This window comes from Phacochoerus africanus, chromosome 15 (genome assembly GCF_016906955.1).
Source record: "Phacochoerus africanus isolate WHEZ1 chromosome 15, ROS_Pafr_v1, whole genome shotgun sequence".
Lineage (NCBI taxonomy): Eukaryota > Metazoa > Chordata > Mammalia > Artiodactyla > Suidae > Phacochoerus > Phacochoerus africanus.
Genome location: NC_062558.1, coordinates 141,095,054 through 141,113,479, shown reverse-complemented (window position 1 = coordinate 141,113,479; position 18,426 = coordinate 141,095,054). Strand labels below are relative to the sequence as shown.

The 18,426-nt window shown below is 58.2% G+C and overlaps 1 protein-coding gene across 7 annotated transcripts in view; it reads right to left on the bottom strand.

Annotated features, from left to right (window-relative positions):
* Positions 1-18,426, bottom strand: part of INPP5A (inositol polyphosphate-5-phosphatase A) — a 157,981-nt gene that overhangs the window by 54,464 nt on the left and 85,091 nt on the right. For all 7 annotated transcript variants that reach the window (XM_047760827.1, XM_047760824.1, XM_047760826.1 and 4 more), the window contains exon 5: positions 1,398-1,461. In XM_047760827.1, the coding sequence (XP_047616783.1) occupies positions 1,398-1,461 (64 nt within the window). The remainder of the gene's footprint in view (positions 1-1,397; positions 1,462-18,426) is intronic.

Below are 18,426 nucleotides of genomic sequence, written 5' to 3'. Positions count from 1 at the left end.
CGGTGGCCCACCCCTGCTCAAGACCCCTGCCAAGCCACAGACCCCGTGGGATCCAATAACACCTGCCACAGCAAGCACCGTGGTTTCAAATTCGACACAGCCTCTGGCCAGGTTCGCCAGCTCAGGGGCCGACCACTGCCCGTTTCAGCACAGTTCTTGTCACTGACGACGTGGAAAGCCCTGGCTGAGGTTTGCCTGGGTCAAAGTCATATCTAAGGCACAGGGTTACATAAACCGTGGGCTAGCCAGGTACCCCAAGGCTCATTTGTTTCAGTGATAAATCGGCATGCAAACAGTTACTTGGAAAACGGAGACGCTTCACAGATGGTCCATGCGAAGCTGAAGTGGGGGTCGTTAGAGGTGCAGCTCCGCCCTGCTTCCAGCTCTGCAGCCCGAGGACATGACACACAGGCCGGTGTCTGTCAAGACCGCGGCGGGAGGGAGCAGCCAGTGCCCCTGGCGCCTGCCGGGTCTGCCTGGCCACCGCAAGCTCCTCGGAAACTCAGATGCTGTGAGTCAAGCGCGCAAAGAATCCTCGGGCAACGGGGCCAGCGAAAAATCACCCTGCTGGCTGGAGCCCCGCTCTCCACGACGGGTCCCTGCTCAAGTCATCTGCGCGGTGGGCTCGATGCCTCCCGACGGAGTGACGAGAATGAACCTGAACCAACGGGCATAAGCAGCTGCTCCCGGCCCTCACTCCTTCGGCAGCGTTTCAGGTTAACGTGATCTGGCCCAGCAGCCCCCGTGGCCCTCAGAAGGGATTACGTCTGACGTGGAAAGACCACACCGCGGGGAAGACAAGCTCGCACACGTCCTGCAGACTGAAGGGGACAGGGACCGAACTCCTCAGATCCGGGGGCGACTCGACTGCCCTCGGGGTCAGACGGCGAGGCGGGAGCTGTGCCCCGAGCATCTTGGGGTGAGTCTCCTACAGATGCATGGATTGTGCCCGTTACACACGGGACAGTGTCCGCTCTGCCACGAATGGGTGCTCGTGTCCATCTTCCTCTGAAACACGCCACCGTGCAGTGCATCTTCACGTTCTCGCATCTGACAGGCTCACAGACACCAGCCGCATCCTTCTCCTCTCAGCCTGACCACAGGAAAGAGCCACCCACCTGAGCCTCACCTGGGAAGCAGGAGGGTTGGCCAGGGCACCGGGCAGGGCGGGCTGGCAGGGGAGGGGGCGGCGTCCAGGGCAGACTGGTTGCCTCCATTCAGAGGAGCCAGAAAGCAGGGCCTACGACTCCCTGTCAGTGACCACGGCAAACGACGCCACCAAACCTAGACCACGTGGGGAGGGAGGGACCCAGAGCAGCCAGACTGCTGCGCAGGGGCTCGGGGCCACCAAGGCAGAGAATCCCAGAAGACGGCAAAGAAGATAGCACGGAGCTTACCTTTAAAGTCAAATTGGTAGATGCTCTTTAAGGATTCGTGAAGAAAGTAGAAGCTCCCTAGTGCCTGCAGAGCAAACAGAGAATTCCAGTGAGACTATTTCTAAGCAGTTCTGAGTGCTGAGAAGCCTCTTCAGGACGAGAAAAGAGGTGAGCTCATTGCAGCTTAATCTCAGGTCCTGAAACGCAAGTCCGCCACTGACCGCTCCCCACCGCGGGACCCCCGGGATCACGCTCTCCGCCAACGCCGGAGTCCACGGCTCCTTGGCAGAGGTGCCCCCCTCCCACCCCCCCCAAGTCGCGTCTGCTGTGCGCGGCTGCTCGGTCCAGTGGGCAAGGGTCACCAGAGCTGGGCTGGCCCCGAGGGCCCGGACACGGCTCCACCTCGGGCAGCGCACTTGTCCCTGCCCGGTGCGACGGCCATCCTCTGCCCAGTCCAACCCTCCCTGTTCACCTGCTCACCCTTCAGGACTGAGCTGCAGCCCCACTTCCCAGGGAGCCACCGGCCCCTCCCCATCCATGGAGCAGCCACACAAGCACCCACGGAGGCCCCCAGGCGCCAGCAGCTACTCTGGGCGATGGCGTCCGGTCCTGCTCGCAGCCCAGGAAAAGGCCCAAGTGCAGGGGCCGGGGGTGGGGGGGTGGGGGGCGGAGATGGGAGCCCTGACACCGGAACTCCCTCGTCTACCTGGAAGTCAAACCTAACGCGTGTACGAGTATCCACATGTGACGGGGACTCAGGTGTGCTGTCAGGGCTGATGGCTCCACACAGAGCATGCGCAGAGTAAACGGCACACAAGCAGGGGCTCCCTGCCCCACCCCTCCACCAGGCACCTGCTCCCTGCCCCTCCGAGGAGGCAGCTCCGGGCATGCTGAGGGCCGCCAGCGTCGCCTTCGTCTTTGACCAGTTGAGGCCACGCCAAGAAGAGGCGGGAGGGACACAGGCGGTAGGAAGACAAACCCTCCTGAACAAACCCCCACTGCCACTCCACTGGCGTCAGCCTCGGAGAGGGCCTCTCCTCACTTGCTTCTAAAGAAAGCACTTGGAAAAAGTCCAAGTAAATAAATGTGACTGCAAATATTTGAACCATCACCTCGTTGAATGCGATAAAATTAATACAGTACTAAGAACTTTACAATAAATAAATGGAAAATAAATTGCCAACGCAGGTTCAGAAAGCGTAATTCACAGAGTCAGAAAATCCATAATTAGCTCTAATGAATATCTCAAGTCCAAGTTCAGCCCAACTTTTTCAATGTCTGACCGACTCCATCAATACAGTTGGGGGCCCATTTACCACTGGCCATGAGGACACCGGGGGCAGCATGCCGGGCAGCAGGACGGCGGCCCGCGGGTCCTCTGACCCCGCGCCTGTCAGCAGCGTGTTCGTCACGTCTGAGAATATTGACTTCTTGCTTGTTTCGCTAAAAACAATTAAAATGCCCTTTACATATTGATAAACCTGGCTGTCAAGAGCACTTACTAATTCTCCATGAGTGAGGCCGTCGTATTTCCGCCGAGCAGCAGACACAGGGCGGGCCCCTGACCCCCGGTGGCAGGACGGCCTCTCAGTGCCGCTATGGGGACGGACAGGCCCGAGGGCACGCCCCAGGGCCGGCCTTCGGGGCTCTGAAGGGGTGCTGGGTATGCACTGGATCCGGGGCCGCGGCCCAAAGCTCCCAGGCCCCCCACCCGGGCATCGCTGGGCCCCTTGAGCAACTGCAAATGCTACGAAGCCAGTCCTCTGCCTCCGCCCCCGTGGGCTCACAGGAGGAGCTGAGCTCTGACGGCCGCAGGCCCTGCGCAGACCCCTCCCCACGCTGGCAGGAAGCCGTGCGTCCACAGAGGTCGAGCAAAGGCAAGGCACCGGCTCACTGCACAAGTCACTCCTTGGTCCTCTGCCACCCTGCGTGTGCCAGCAAACCAGATGGTGGGTTTGTCCGCACCTCCGCACTCGCAGGGGCGCCCGGGGCGTGTTCGCCTCCAGCCTCCGGCATCAGCCGCTTTTCCATGAGACAGGCTGTCCCCAACCCTCGAACCAAATCCACCGAGCAGCCGGGGGCACAGGAGCGACTTTCTCTTCTCCAAACACAACGAAAGAGGAAAAACCATCCTTGTGCTTCTCACACATGACCCTGGGGCAGCAGTGGGGCCTCCGAGGGAACCCCCCCCAAGTCCCCAGGGAGCTCACCCACCTCTGTCTCCCGAGGGACCCAGGGTCACAGGGTAGCTCAAGGGGGAATCCTGCCTGTCAGGAAGGCCAGCTCCGTTTGTCAAGTGCCACACAGCTCCTCCGAGAAGGCAGGGCTTTAGGTTGCTTCTGTGGATGAAGGGTTCTCAACTCTTTTTTTGTTGCTGTTGTCTTTTTAGAGCCGCACACACACAGCATATGGAGGTTCCCAGGCCAGGGGTTGAATCGGAACTACAGCCGCCAGCCTACACCACAGCCACAGCAACACGGGATCTGAGCCGCGTCTTCGACCTACACCACAGCTCACAGCAATGCCAGATCCTTAACCCACTGAGTGAGGCCAGGGATCGAACCCGCAACCTCATAGATAGCAGTCGGGTTCTTAACCCGCTAAGCCACAATGGGAACTCCTCAACTCCTTATTTTAAAATAGTAAAATACGAGGATCTACGAAGAGGTAAAAACTTAAGATATTGACGACAGCTTGTCCTCAAGTCTGCAACAAATACAGAATCAACAGCCTTGACTGACTCTTGGCTGGAATGGCCCCTTAGTTTGGAGGACAGGATGAATGCCTCTGTCCAGGAGGCAGCAGACGATGCCCCAAGGACACAGGACCCCAGATGAGGGACATGGCCCAGTGCGGGAACACAGGGTGTGGGGTCAGGAAAGCACCTGCGCTCAGCTCGGGCCTGACGTCCCGTCGGGATCAGCTGCCAACGTCTCTGCTCTCTGAGAACAAGGCCCGGGACACCAGAGCCTGGGCCTGACACAGCCCCCTGACACGGGGACACGTCACGACGGTCAGAACCCCCGCCCCCCATGGGCTCCGAGCACAGAGCCACAGGGAGATGGCTGCGTCCCGTAAACGCACAGCCCCCACCTCCCTCCAAGTTTACAGCCAAGGGAAACTTGCATAAACACACACAGGGCTCGCTCCCCGAGGAGCCGGGGCTCCCATGTGCGAGAACGCACGGCGGCGCTCCCAGAAATAGCAGAACAGCCTCCCGAGTGCTCAGTGACATGAAGGCCAGACAAATGGAAATATTCCTACGATGGAATACGAGCTGGCGAGGAAAGAAACAAATGGCACCAGGACCCGTAGATGGGCATCGCCCAGGTGAGAAAGCGGGAGTTCCTGAAACATCGTAAGGCACGACGCCGCGGTAACGAGGGCGTGGCCCGCGGGGCGCGGGCAGCCGGGTGCCGCCGGGATGATGGACAAGGGACAGGGTGACCAGCACAAGGGTCAGAACGGGGTCGTGGGAGGCGGGCAGGGCAGCGGGCGAGGGCGGGGTCGGGGCAGGCGTCACCCTCTGGAAAGGCCTCGGGTTGCTCGAGGGCTGTGGGGGTTTGCTGTGCTGGGCGCTCCCGAGGCCCCCGTCCCCTCCCCAGAGGTGGCTGCCACCATGAATGCCGACGAGCAAGGTGAAGGCACCCAAGGCAGAGCTCAGAGCCTTCACCAGCTTCGTTGGCGCCATCAGATCCACCTGCTCCTGGGAACTTGCTTTATTTTCCACTCAAAGCTGTATTTTCACAACATCCGGTGCTGAGACGTCGCATGAGCTACCCTTTAATGCTACACGGTGTGGCACACAATCATGCTGAGACTTAGACATCGGGTGGCGCTGGCGGACGTGAGGACAGCTTCCGCTGCTCCCGCCGCCAGAACCGAGGCTGCAAGAGCACAGCCCCCGTCAGAGGCACACATGCGTGCATGCGTGTTAAGTGTGCGCGTGCACTCGAGACAGGCGGTTGGAGTCTCTGAGTCAGGTGCCCGCGTCTCCAGGTGGCTTCCGTGAGCCCCGCACACCTTCGCCCACTTCCCTTCTTTCGCTGACTCACGCGCATCACCAAGAACCTGCCCTCCTTTCGCTTCTTACTCGTCAGGGTTTCATGGTAACTGTCATTAAATGAAAGCATTTATTTTGAAGGTCATCAAGTTAATTGCTATATTCCTTCCTGGTTTTCTGTTTTTACATCTTATTTGGAAACAGTTTTCTAATCTGACTCCACAAGGATATTCTCTACATTTCCATGTAAAGGGGTAAGATTGTTTTCTTCCTATTTAAGTTTTTACAATAACAGGAACTTATTTTGAGGACAGGCACCAGGTGAAAATCTAGTGCTGTTTCGCTACATGTGGGATTCCACCTTGCCTGCTGTCCCCGGCGTCTCTGTGACTCTCCTCTGTGTGGACATGTCGCCATCCATTTGGGGGTCTGTTCTCTCACACACACACACACACACACACACACACACGCATACTTTTTTTTCCCATGTTATCCTCCATCATGCTCCGTCACAAGTGACTAGATACAGTTTCCCATGCTGTACAGCAGGACCTCATTGCTTATGCATTCCAAAGGCAATAGCTTGCATCGATGAACCCCAGATTCCCAGTCCATCCCACTCCCTCCCCCTCCCCCTTGGCAACCACACGTCTGTTCTCCATGTCCATGGGTTTGTTTCTTTTCTGTAGATAGCTTCATTTGTGATTCCACATATATGTGATATCATATAGTATTTGCCTTTTTCTTTTTTTGTTTTTTTTTTGTCTTTTGTCTTTTTGTTGTTGTTGTTGTTGTTGTTGCTATTTCTTGGGCCGCTCCCGCCGCATATGGAGGTTCCCAGGCTAGGGGTCTAATCGGAGCTGTAGCCACTGGCCTACGCCAGAGCCACAGCAACTCGGGATCCGAGCCGCGTCTGCAACCTACACCACAGCTCACGGCAACGCCAGATCCTTAACCCACTGAGCAAGGGCAGGGACCGAACCCGCAACCTCATGGTTCCTAGTCGGATTTGTTAACCACTGCGCCACGACGGGAACTCCTGCCTTTCTCTTTCTGACTTGTGTCACTCGGTATGAGAACCCCTGGTTCCATCCATGTTGCTGCAAATGGCATTATTTTGTTCTTTTTTTATGGCTGAGTAGCATTCCGTTGTGTATATATACACCACATCTTCTTAATCTAGTCATCTGTTGAAGGACATTTAAGTTGTTTCCCTGTCTTGGCTGTTGTGAATAGTGCTGCAGTGAACGTAGGGGTGCACGTATCTTTTTCGGTGAAGGTTTTGTCAGGATAAATGCCCAGGAGTGGCATTGCTGGGTCATGTGGTAGTTCTTACTTAGTTTTCGGAGATGCCACCCTCCCTGGCCTCCCCTCACGGTCCCTAGTCCTCCCCACCCACTCACAAAGTTCTGGCCATGCTGGCCTCTGGGCCTGGGGGTTCTGTCTTCACCAAGGCATCACCTGCTGGGCCAGCTTCTCAAGAGCCCCGCTGCTGAGGGTTCCCATGAAAACGCTGCCTCCTCTGAGCAGCCCTCCTGGACTGCAGCCCAGCATAGCCCCGTCTGCAGTGCTGCCCACCCTGGCTGTGCACTTATTCCCCTCCTACCACAGGTCTCTTTACCGGGGGGCGGGGGGAGCCCCTTGAGGGCGGTCCTGTCCCCTCGAGTCCCCAGCACAACGCCTGGCAGGCAGGAGAACCCGCTGCCTCCTGGTGAAATGGGAGTGATGCGGAGGCGTGGGGACCCTCGAGGAGCGACAGGTAAGCGGCTCGGAGCGAACACGCAGGGCCCTGTGCACGGCGTCAAGGACAACCCGACGCGTCGCCTCATGGTGCGGACTGCCAAAAAAAGCCGCGCTTTTTACCAATAAGGGGAACAACCAGTTCACAAGAATAAGCCCTAAGACTCCTGGTTTTAAAACAATTTAATAGATTGAGCAATAAATCAAAGCGAAGTTACTATAACATTCATTAGATTATAAACAATAATAAATGAAACAAGGCTTTCGTTTAAATCAATGTGGAGCTTCATTGATCTTGTCCTGCATAATAAACTCGCGGCCGGACAACCAAATTGGATGAGGCGGCCTCAGAGCCCGCCGCAGCCACTGTCACCCAGGAGGCAGCTCGCGGGGAAGGCTGCATTTAGCATGTCACTGTCACCAGAGCTGCCCTGCCTCTCGGAGCAGCTCTGTAACCATCTCAAATGAGAAGTGACTGATTTACAAGGTACCGACTTTCCATTTCAGCCTCTGGAGCTAAACCTGGAGCGATGGCCCCGGGGTCCCCGTCTGAGCCTCGCCGCAGCCCCTGTCCAGCCTGGCTGCCTGCTCCAGAGACGCACGTAATTTCATTCTGCCTCCCATCCAATGGCCGGCATCACAACTTAATTAAATTGGTTGCCCACTGTATTCATCTACTCACGAAGTTAATGATATTCTGTTCCTGAATTAAAAAGCATTTTATAAAGCGTGCACCGTGCAGGCTGGCATGCCGTGCCCCGGGGTGCTGAACCCTGTCACAGCCCCGGCTGCAGTGTCCCCAATTAGGCTGCCCAGTGTTGGCAGGAAGGCAGCGGTCATCTGATGGGAGCCAAACACTGCGGACAACCGCTGTTCGGTATCTCCTGCGCCCCAAGAAATCCCACCAGGTCAACACGCTGTCAGCATCTCGAATTACCACCACCAAGAGGACTGAAGTGTCACCAGGCAGCCTCACGGATGGGCTGCAGGGAGGGCCCATCCCAAGGTGTGGCACACAGGGGCCGGGCACACAGACGTGGTTAGCCCAGAAGAGCATCTCAAAGCGGGGGCAGGGGCCCTGAACCCACCCTACACTGGGCCCGTGGGCAGGGCTGGCCGCTGAGATGCCGCCCAGCCAGCGGGGCGGCCCTTAGACGCCGTCCGTCCACACCGAGTCCGCACCTGGCCTTCACTGACTCACACGTCTCAGAGCTGACGCCCCGCAGCAGGTGGGAAAGAACCCCGTCTGTGTCACAGAGCTCAGGCCGGGCATCCGTCACCCTCCAGGAGACGGTGAGAAACGCCACAGGCCCAGAGTTCTTCCGCAAGCACCCAAATCATCTTTAAGGCCGCATCAGCTCAGTATTTTCGTCTCAAAATACATTCCTCAAAAGATGCATGTTCTTTTCAATAATATATATTTCGCAAACTGGAAGTTTTGATAATGAGCAAAGAAAAATATCAGGCTTAAGATAACAACTAGTTTTAAATATAGAATTTATTAAGTCATATTTTCCATGTCTAAATGATTACAAAAGTAAATCGATAAAATTTTATGCCAATTAAATTCAGTGGAGAGTTTGTATCGTAATTAAAATTGCTCTGACTTTCATCTTCTGTCTTCTAAAAATCATTAGCTTTTCCATCTCAATTTCATTCTTACACATGTTCCGGAGCAATAAGCGATGAGCATTACGGCTCCAGGATAATTAAAGTAAAATGCACTCGAAGAGACAGGCAGCACGGAACGCACGCTGTTTATAAAATATCTGCTCTCGTTAGAGAAGCCTGGAGCCCATAAAAGGCTACGCGAAAGGCTTAATTGATTCTTAAACCTCCATTATACTGGGGATTTGCCATCTATTTCTGCGTCAAATGACCGTCCCCGTTCCTCCTGCACAGAAATGCGAAAACAGCCGCTCTCCGCGAAGAGCCGGCTCGCAGGGACCCCGCCCCGCCGCGCTCCTCGGTCTCGCTCAACCCCGGCCCAGCGTCCGTTTCCACGCTGGGTCCCCGCCCACCTCCGCCCGCGCCGAGCTCGCTGCTCACGTCTTTCCTCGACGTTCCACCTGCGAGCTTCTCCTGCGACGCCGCTCAGCCCTGGAGACCCCTGGGCGGCTCTGCTCACGCACCGTTTTGGTTTCATCTGAATAAACACGTCTTTTCGCCTTCAGTCCTGAAGGTCCTCGGGCGGGACGTGGGTGCCACGTGGGCCGCTTCCTCCTGGCCCGGCCGGGGAAGACCCCCGAGGGCTCCCTCACCCTTTGGTCCAGGCAGCTTTAAAGCATATTCTCTTTGTCTGTGGTTCTGTTCAGTTTTCTCGTGAGTCGTCTGGGCACAGGTTGTGTTTCTCCTGTTTGAGGCTCACTGCGACCCCTGAATGTGTGTGTTTGTCTTTTGCATGGTGGAAAACTGTCACTTGTGACCGCTTCGGAAATGAATTCTGGCTCAGCAGGTTAGAAACCCGCCTAGTGTCTGTGAGGATACAGGTTTGATCCCTGGCCTCGCTCGGTGGGTTAAGTAAGGATCCGGCGTTGCCGTGAGCTGTGGGGTGGGTCACAGATGTGGCTCAGATCTGGCATTACTGTGGCCGTGGTGTAGGCCAGCGGCTGCGGCTCCGATCGGACCCCTAGTGTGGGAACCTCCATATGCCGTGGGTGCGGCCATTAAAAAAGACAGAGAAAAGAAACAAGAAATGGCTTCTGACACCCCCTCAGCTTTCTGCTCGGCTCCAACTACACATCTGTCAGACCCTGCACCTGCGGCTCCTTCGCTGCCCAGCCCACACCTGTCTTTCCAGGGTCCCTTGTAGTATTTTTTGTTGGCCCATCGGCAGCTCACTGATTTCGTCTTTACTCTACAGTTTCCAGCCACGGGACGTAGCGAGCCCACAACAGGAAGTCTCATTTGTAAAAGGGGAGTGTGGTCCCACTGCCTGCTTGAAGGTCTGAGAGGGCCGCGCAGGACAGTGTCATGAAAGGGGCATCAGCTGGGAGCTCCCTTGCAGGGCAGCGGGTTAAGCACCTGGTGGTGTCACCACAGCAGCTCAGGTTCCATCCCTGGCCCAGGAGCTTCCACACGCCAGGGTGCCGCCAGCCGCCCAAATATTAAAGTGAAAAAAAGAGCACCAGCCACGCAGCCCCTCCTTCGTCCTTTCCTGGAGACAGGGCTCCGTAAAACTGCAACCTCCAAACACCCCCACGCCCCCGCTTTGAAGCCCAGTGTTCACCTGATCAGCCTCCAGGTCGCCTCCGCCCTCGCCCCTCGCCCGCCCCCGGCCCTGCCCCGGCCCACTCTCCTCCCTGGACCCTCTTCTGAGCCTGAGCTGCCCTGGCGTCCAGAGGGTGGGTCTGGCAGATCCCCGCGCGCACACCCCCACCTGCCTCTCCCGGTCTGTGCCTCGGCTTCCCCATCAGTGACGGAAGACGCTCCCGGAAGCTGCTCCCAGGGGGCGGTGCTGGGCCAGGATACCGTGAGACGGTGGCAAGGTGTCCTGTCTCTGCCGGTGCCCCTCGCCAGGCCAGGCCACCCGCAGACGCGGCCTCGCTGATCGGGATAAAGTGTCGCGGGGCGGGGCGGGAGGGGGGGCGCGTCTGGGAAAGGCTTTCAACCTCCCAGCGTGGCGACGCAGGAGTCAGCTATCACATTTAAGTCGGTTCCTCAGGAGTCCGTGGCCCTGCCCTGGCACAAGGAGAGGCCACTGCGCCACAAGCCCTAACTGACCACCAGCCAGAAAGCGGGGGTGGAGGAGGGGTCTGCGCCCCTCCCCTCATGTGGCGGCTCCCCACCAGCTCCAAGGAGAGCCCCTCCCCTCCTTCTCCGCTGAGGCCAGGTCACCATCAGCTCCCCACCATGGCCTTGACACGCAAGGGACCTACCAACAAGGTCAGAGCAGGGGGCGCGCCTGCTCGCTCCCCACTGGGCCCCGCTGCCACGACCACAGGCTCTTCCATCTCTTCCTTCAAAAGAAAAGCAAAGAAGATGGGGCCCCATGGGACCGGGACTCTAGGGGCCGGACGGTCAAGGGAGCTTTCCTTCCATAAAAAGAGGGAAATGCTGGCGTGCTTTGCGAATGGGGACAGCCTGGCACGAAGGGGACACCAAGGATGAGGAGACGGCTGAGCGCACAGCCTCGAAGGGCCGCTACGACCCCATGTGAGCCCCATTCCCACATGGTCGGGACGGGCAGACGCAGCTCAGATGGCTTCTCAGGGACCAGGGTCCACGCGTCCTGCCTGCCCTCTGGTCAGAGTCCAGCTGGAGAATGACGTGGCGGGAGAGTCTGACGGGTGGGTGGACAGGAGGGTGTGGGGGTGACCAGGGGGCCTCAGAGGGCCCGGGGCTGGGGGTAGCAAGGGGGCCTGGGGGGAGAAGGGTGTGTGAGCCTGGGACTTGTCGGGGGCGGGGGCGTCCAGAGGCCCCGGGGCCTCGGGGCTGGAGAGGCTGCACAGAGATGGCAGCTCTGACAGGGACAGGGCACTGCATGGGCGCCAGGGCCTGGGGGGGGGGAGGGGGAGGCTGAAATGCCACCGCGAAAACACACGCCCACCGTCAGAGTGGGGAGCCGGAGGACGTGAGGGACAAAGCCCTGGGCGCTGAAATCCCACCTCCTCCCTGCCCGCACCATCTGGGGAGCCTCCTGAGCCTGCACCCAAGTCCAGGCGAGAGCCCTGCTGGCAGCCACCCAGTCGCCAGGCCGCACTTGTGCTTGACTGGCGTGGATGCCACCGAAACCGTGCTGGTAGGCACAGGAGCCTGCCACGCCCTCCCTGCCCTGAGGGAAGGCTGAGCCACCCGTCCCGGGAGTGTCCTTGGGGCCGTCCCTCCTGGCTCAGGGAACGGGGTCACTGTCCCCTGCAGAGATGCACAGCGGGTCGGAAAGTGCAGAGTCAAGGGGGCGGGCGGGCGGTGGCGTCTCCACTTCACCTTCCGTCCGTCTGCACAGCAGGCAGAGCTCCGGGTGGGGGCCGCAGGGGGCTGTGCCTGTTTCCCACGGGCTCCCAGCCTCAGGCTCCCCCCGTCGAAAACAAGGACGCCACGGTCAGGCTTTCAGAACAATCCTGGCAAACAGCAGGTGCCCAGTTAGAGCGAGAGTTAGTGCTGCTGGTGCATCAGAGCACGGCTGCCTCTGCAGAAAAGCAGAGAAGCGGCGGGCGAGTGCAGCGGTGGGGCGGGCGGCGCGGAGCCGGCCAAGGGCAAGTCCAGTGGAAGACGAGCTTTTAGGTCACAGCGAAGAGGAACGCTGGGTCCGCCTGGCCCCCGTGTCCCGAGCAAAACGCCCGCATCGCTCCATTTCCCTGCTCACGCTTTAATTAAATCCCCAGCTCACGGTTTAAAATAAAGCCATTATGGACGGTGATCAAGAATTTCATTTTTCCCTATTGAGCCATAAAATCAATCACGGCACGTTTTTATTACGTAACCTCTACAGAGTGAAACGGTCTGAGGTTAAAACATTCGAGGTGCCCTGAGACAGGCCGGGCGAGGCCGGGCGAGGGCTCGCTTCTGAAAAGCAAACGTTCGGCTTCATTTCCACGCTGTCTCCACCCGGCAGCCTGTGCTCAGGGAGTGGTTCGACAACCAGAAACCTTACAGATAACTGCAAAGAGCCAAGGTTTCCAGAGCACGAGTGCGACTCTCAAGTCACCTCGTCAAAAAAGGGGCCAGCGACGCTCCAACCTGGGATTTGCTCTTGGACTATTTCAAAACTGCAGGCGCCGAGAGGCGCCCCCTGGTGGGTGACCACGGCCCCGCCCGCCACTCCCACCGTCACCACCGCAGGGGCGTCTGAAAACCTGAGCCATTAGTTGGATGTTACCTAGACGGAAAGAAAAATAACAAACACTCACAAAAGTTGCACCTGAAAAATCTCCACTCCAACTTCTGTTCGATGTGCTCAGCCGAAAGGTCAAAGCTCGGAATTTGCTGGATAAATAAATGCTGGCGAGGCCGATGACTCACGGGAGAATTGGTGCATGGCAGCGAATGAATAACCTGCAAATGCCTCCCAAACCCCATCATTTCCACTTTTCCAGGAGCCCGAGATTCATGCCCCCGCATGCGGCCAGTTCATTACCGAGAAACATCATCCCTCTTGCGCTCTCGCCGGGCGGCGGGAGCCCCCAGGGGCCCTCGGATGTTTAATTCCTCATCATCCGCTCCACTGAGCAGCTTAACCTCTGCTTGTATGATCAATACTATATCAGTGTAAATTAAAATGACAATTTTAAAGTAATTAAGCCTGTTAATGCTCGATTCAAATGTCATTATTTGCACAGGGGATTGAGGAGAAATTACATGGTGTCCAGGGTGACAGGAAGATGTCGGAGCCGCCTCATCCGACCTGGTGCCACCAGAGGCTTCAGCAAAGCGGATTAACTCTGCCGCGCCCTGCCGGGGTGCCTATCCCATTTCTAAAGAGGATAACGCAATTGGATAAATTTAATTCCAGCGACAAACTCAATTATTGTGATAACAGATGAAAACTGGGAGGGATTCTACACAAGTCCCGCATTTAAAAAAATACACTTAACTGTGGAACGAGATACAACAGTTATGATTTGATTTGATTTGATTTCTTCTCTCTCTTTTGAAAACCCTTTAAGTAATGTCAATGGCTGGAAGAACGGCCAACATTTATTAAATAGCACAGCTCTAACCCAAGGGGCTGCGTCCCAGCCATTTGGTCTGAGCGCGTCCAGCGGCCTCGCCCGTCAAGCACCATCGCGTTACTGGGTCTCGCGAGCTGATATATAAACCTCGGCCTCGCCCGTCCTGGCTGGCCTGGCCCCAGCTCGGAAAGCTGTATCCAGCCTTTTTTCCTGGGGTGTGTGGGAGCGGGGGATTACTAAAAGGAAAATGACACCAAAAAGGCAAAAAAAACCCTTTTCCCGTCTATGACCCACAGCACTGGGTGCAGAAGATGCCAGGCCGTCTGACCGATTCTCAGGCTCGGCGTTTCTGTATCCCGGCCCCTTACACGGGGGGTGGGGGGCACACTCGGGGGATGGAGTCCACAGCCTGGGGGGGGGGGTGCTCTCCCCAGGGTCAGCTGCCATCACTGGGCCAAACCTATTAGACCAGCCAAAAAACCGGCAATCAAACATCAATTTCAGGATGAGCAGCGAAAGGCGTGACGATTTCCACTGAAACCCACGTCGGCGCCGAGTGGCCCCTTTCTCAGGGTTTTCCCAGACCCTCGCGGACTTGGTCCCGCTCCGGAAGGCGGTCAGAGGGGCAGGAGAGCCCCTGCAGAGGGGGGCCTCTGGCTCGCGCACCTCTGACCGCTCCGCCGGACAGGCGTCTTGTGTGCTTCCTGCAGAGGAGGGAGGTCTGTCCTGTGCCACGAGGGGGCCTCGCCTGCCCCCGGCAGCCGGGTGGGACAGCTGCCTGCGTCACGGCCCACCAGCGAGAGCGAGAGTGAGAGCGCGTGAGGCCAGCACGGCTGGGGAGGCCTGTCCCACACGGTGCTGCTGTCCGGCTCCAAACCGCAAACACCGGCCCCGGCGCGTCTCGCTCTGAGGAGAGAAATGGACGGGAAGGAAGGTCTTGGCGATGGGCTAGAACTCATGCGACACGGCAGAAGGCCACCACATGGTACGTGACTCACGGTCAATGCGGGGAGGGCGGTCAGGCCTCGGCCTTCCTCCTGTCCTCTGGAAAACGTTCACACCAGAGGACAGCCGCAGCTCAACCCGCTTTCCCTGCAGTGATTAAAGAGCGGGTCTTCTCCTGAGAGGGGAGATACAAGGCCGAGAGGGACGCGCTGATTCTCAGGACGGGCGTGTCTGTGAAGCTGCAGGGCTGGTCTCTGGGCTCCCGGGTGAGGCGCCTGGAGGATGCGTCCCACGCGGTCGCCCTTCTCTGAAAACCCCGCAGCCTCTACGAGCGACCCGGGTGAAAACACAGTTGCTAAACCACTTCTGTTTCCTCTCGTCCGCCGGGCCTGGCGCAGGAGGCCAGCCTGCGGGACTCACCCTGATTGGCACAGCCTGGAGGCGCTGCCCGGCCACCACCTCAGAGAGCTCCGGGCACAGATGGGTGGCCTCTGACAGCTCGGCACCTGGGTTGTAAAGGGGGTGTGCAGAGCCCCCCACAAGACCCTGCTGATGGGCCCAGATCCAGCACCAGTCCTGAGACCAAGGCCACGGCCACTACACACCACGGCCATGGCTGGCCTCCACCAGGACCAGCCCGAGGAGCCCCTGTCCTGGGCGAGTCCGCTCTGTCTGTCCTTCAGGCTGGCGGGACCGCTGACCAACAGGAAGCAGCACAGTCTGGACAGGGCAAGTCTAACAGACACAAGCCTGGAAAAGACGCTTCAGAGACGCAAAGCCCAATGACCACAAGCCCTGCTGAGTTAAAACCCACGACGGAGCGTGCACAGGAGGCAGGACCTCTGGCCACCCTGCCACGCGTGGTGGGCACCAGACTGCACGGGCTGGCTGTGTGCTCACGAGGCACAGAGGTGAGTCCACGGGAAACCAGACACCAGCCGGTGAAGCCCACCGCAGCTACCACCCACAGTCCAGTGCCAGGCCCGGGCCCGCAGCGGGCAGGCCAACCTCCCTCACAGAACACCGTCCTGGAGAGACTGCGGGCCGGACTACCTCCAGGGCGGAGCCCGGCCGCCCCTCCAGCACCCGGACCTGACGGGGAGATGGGGGATCCCCGGGGGGCCCTCCTGCCGGGCCTTCGCCTGCTTTCACCCTGGGATCGGGGCTCTGAAACCCCACGACCCGTACTCCCTCCCTGGGCTCCCAGCATCTGCCGTCCGGCTGTGGGTAGAGGGGGCCTCTGTGTGAGAGGCGCCTCGGTGTCCCCTGGGGGCCCGAGGACGCGGCGCCTGGGGCGCAGGGACCCAGGGAGGAGGGGGCAGCCTGTGGAGTGGGTGAGTCCGGGGCCTGGGTGGGCAACGCGCAGCTCAGGCCGATGGCCAGACAGGGCAACTGTGAGTCGCCACAACCACTTTTTATGTTCACCGCTTCACTGATTTTCTGTCAAAAAATGCTAACAAGCATGAAAGTCCTTAAGAGCTTTACAATTTTTCAGTTGTTCACCAGGACATTTCAGGAGCTGCATTTGTTTCCCGGGCGGCGGGTGACACGCGCTCCATCAGGCCTGTCTGTGCCTGACAGATCGGTGCACCGGGCCCCAGGCACCTGCCCGGGAGAGCTGCCAGGGGCACGGGAGGTCCCTGCAGGCCGGCCGGGGCAACGCGGGCTGGGAGGGAGGCAGGCCAAAGAGCCACCCCGGCAGGAGGACCGCCCGGGGCCCTTCACGGGGGAAGCGAGGCCATGGGACCGCGACCCCGGGTGGGGCAGCCTGGGGACAGCTGGTGCAGGCGGCTGTACGATCAGCCTGAGGTGGGCGGAGGGAGCCGCCAGCGGCCACGGGACCACTCCCTGAGCCACACGGCTGCCCCCCGCCCCCCAGGACAGAGCACCCGCCTGCCCAAGGCAAAGGGAGAACCTGGACCCCAGCCGACCAAAACCATTCCATGGGGTGGGAGTGGCGAATGCTAGAGTCAAAGGCAGCAAAGCCTGATGACCCACAGGACGTCTGGTGACGTCGATACTGAAGTACCTGCGCAGGCGAAGTTGAAAAGCGGGCACGCGCTGCTGTGCCGTGTTGCAGGTGTTGCTTCCTCGGTCATGAGGCCTGCAGACAGACTGGCCAGCGTTTGCACAGGCTCGGCTGGTGGTGGAGGTGACCCCCTTTCCAGGGGCTGTTTCTACAGGTCCAGTTGCACCTTCTACAGCTTGACCGATCATCAGCCATTCACCCCATGGCCAGATTTTCAGTGTTCCTGCTGGAACTGTGCCGACTGACGTCAGCAATCAGATGAGGCCTGACACGCCGACACGCCCATGAAAAGCCGTCATCGCAGTCCGCAGAGCAAGCACCCATCACCCGGCGTCCCCTGGGTGCCCGGGCCCCTTATAATGCCTTCCTGCAGCCCCTACCCCGGGCCCCCCTGGCCCGCCTTCTGTCGTCCTGGCCAGGCTGGTGTCTTCAAGTCTGTACAGGAGCGCTCACACGCTGGGTCTCGTCTGCGTCTCTCCGTCAGCACGAGCACCCTGCCCGCGTGTCCGCAGCTCTTCCCGTTCGCGGCCGAGGGGGCCTGCAGCTTGTTTGTCCGCCGGCCTGCTGGTGGGTGTCTGCGTTGCCCGCAGTTTGGGGAAATTATCAGGAAGTTGCACAAACATTAATGTCCAGTCGTGTGCAGACATGTGCTTTCGGCTCCCTCGGGTGGACACCTCGGGATGGAAGGGCCCAGGCCTCGGGGGGCGGCCGCAGTGCTTGCCCCGCAGCCGTGCGATCTGACCTTTCTGCGGCAGCGGCATCTGAGTTTTCCGCGTCTTCCTCACGTCGCCGGCACCTGACCCGGTCGGTCTGAAGCCTGGCCGGCATGGGAAACGTGGGATCTTCCATGGGCACCACGCGCAGGCTTCATCCCCACTGCTCTCGTGACCAGCGGTGCTGAGGGGGTTTTCCTGCGCTCACTTGCTATTTCTACATTTTCATTTGATGAAGTGTCTGTTCAGGTCTTTCAGAGGCTCAGTTGTCTAATTCGTACTGATTTGTAACAGTTCTTTACAAACAGTACTTTCGATAAAAGTCCTTTATCAGATACATTTTTTTTTTGTCTTTTGTCTTTTTAAGGCTGCACCCGCGGCATATGGAGGTTCCCAGGCTAGGGGTCTAATCAGAGCTGTTGTTGTCGGCCTACGCCAGAGCCACAGCAACGCCAGATCTGAGCCATGTCTGTGACCTACACCACAGCTCATGGCAACACCGGATCCTTAACCCAGTGACCAAGGCCAGGGATTGAACCTGCAACCTCCTGGTTCCTAGTGGAATTTGTTTCGGCTGCGCCGTGAGGGAAACTCGTATCAGATGCATTTTGTAATTACTCTCTTTGGCTGTGAACTATCTATTTTTTGTGTTTTTTTTGAAAAACCAGGGTTTTTCATTTTGATAAAGTGCAATAAATTATTTTTTTTCTTTAGCAACAGTAAGTGCTTTTTGTGACATCGTCACGGAATCTTTGCCAAAGCTGAAGTCACTAAGATTTCTGTCTGAAATGTCCCTGCAGGTTACATTTTCAGCTCTTACACTAAGTCTACCGTCTGTTTCGAGTTACAGTTTTGAAAGTTTTAAAGTAAGAGTGGAGGTTCTCTTGCTGCAAGTGGTTAGCTGTTACAGCTCTATTTCGGAAAAATGGTCCCTCCACACTCAGCTGCCCCAATACCCTTGTCAAAAATCAACAGTGGACCTGTTTCTAGATTCTCCACTCTGGTCCGT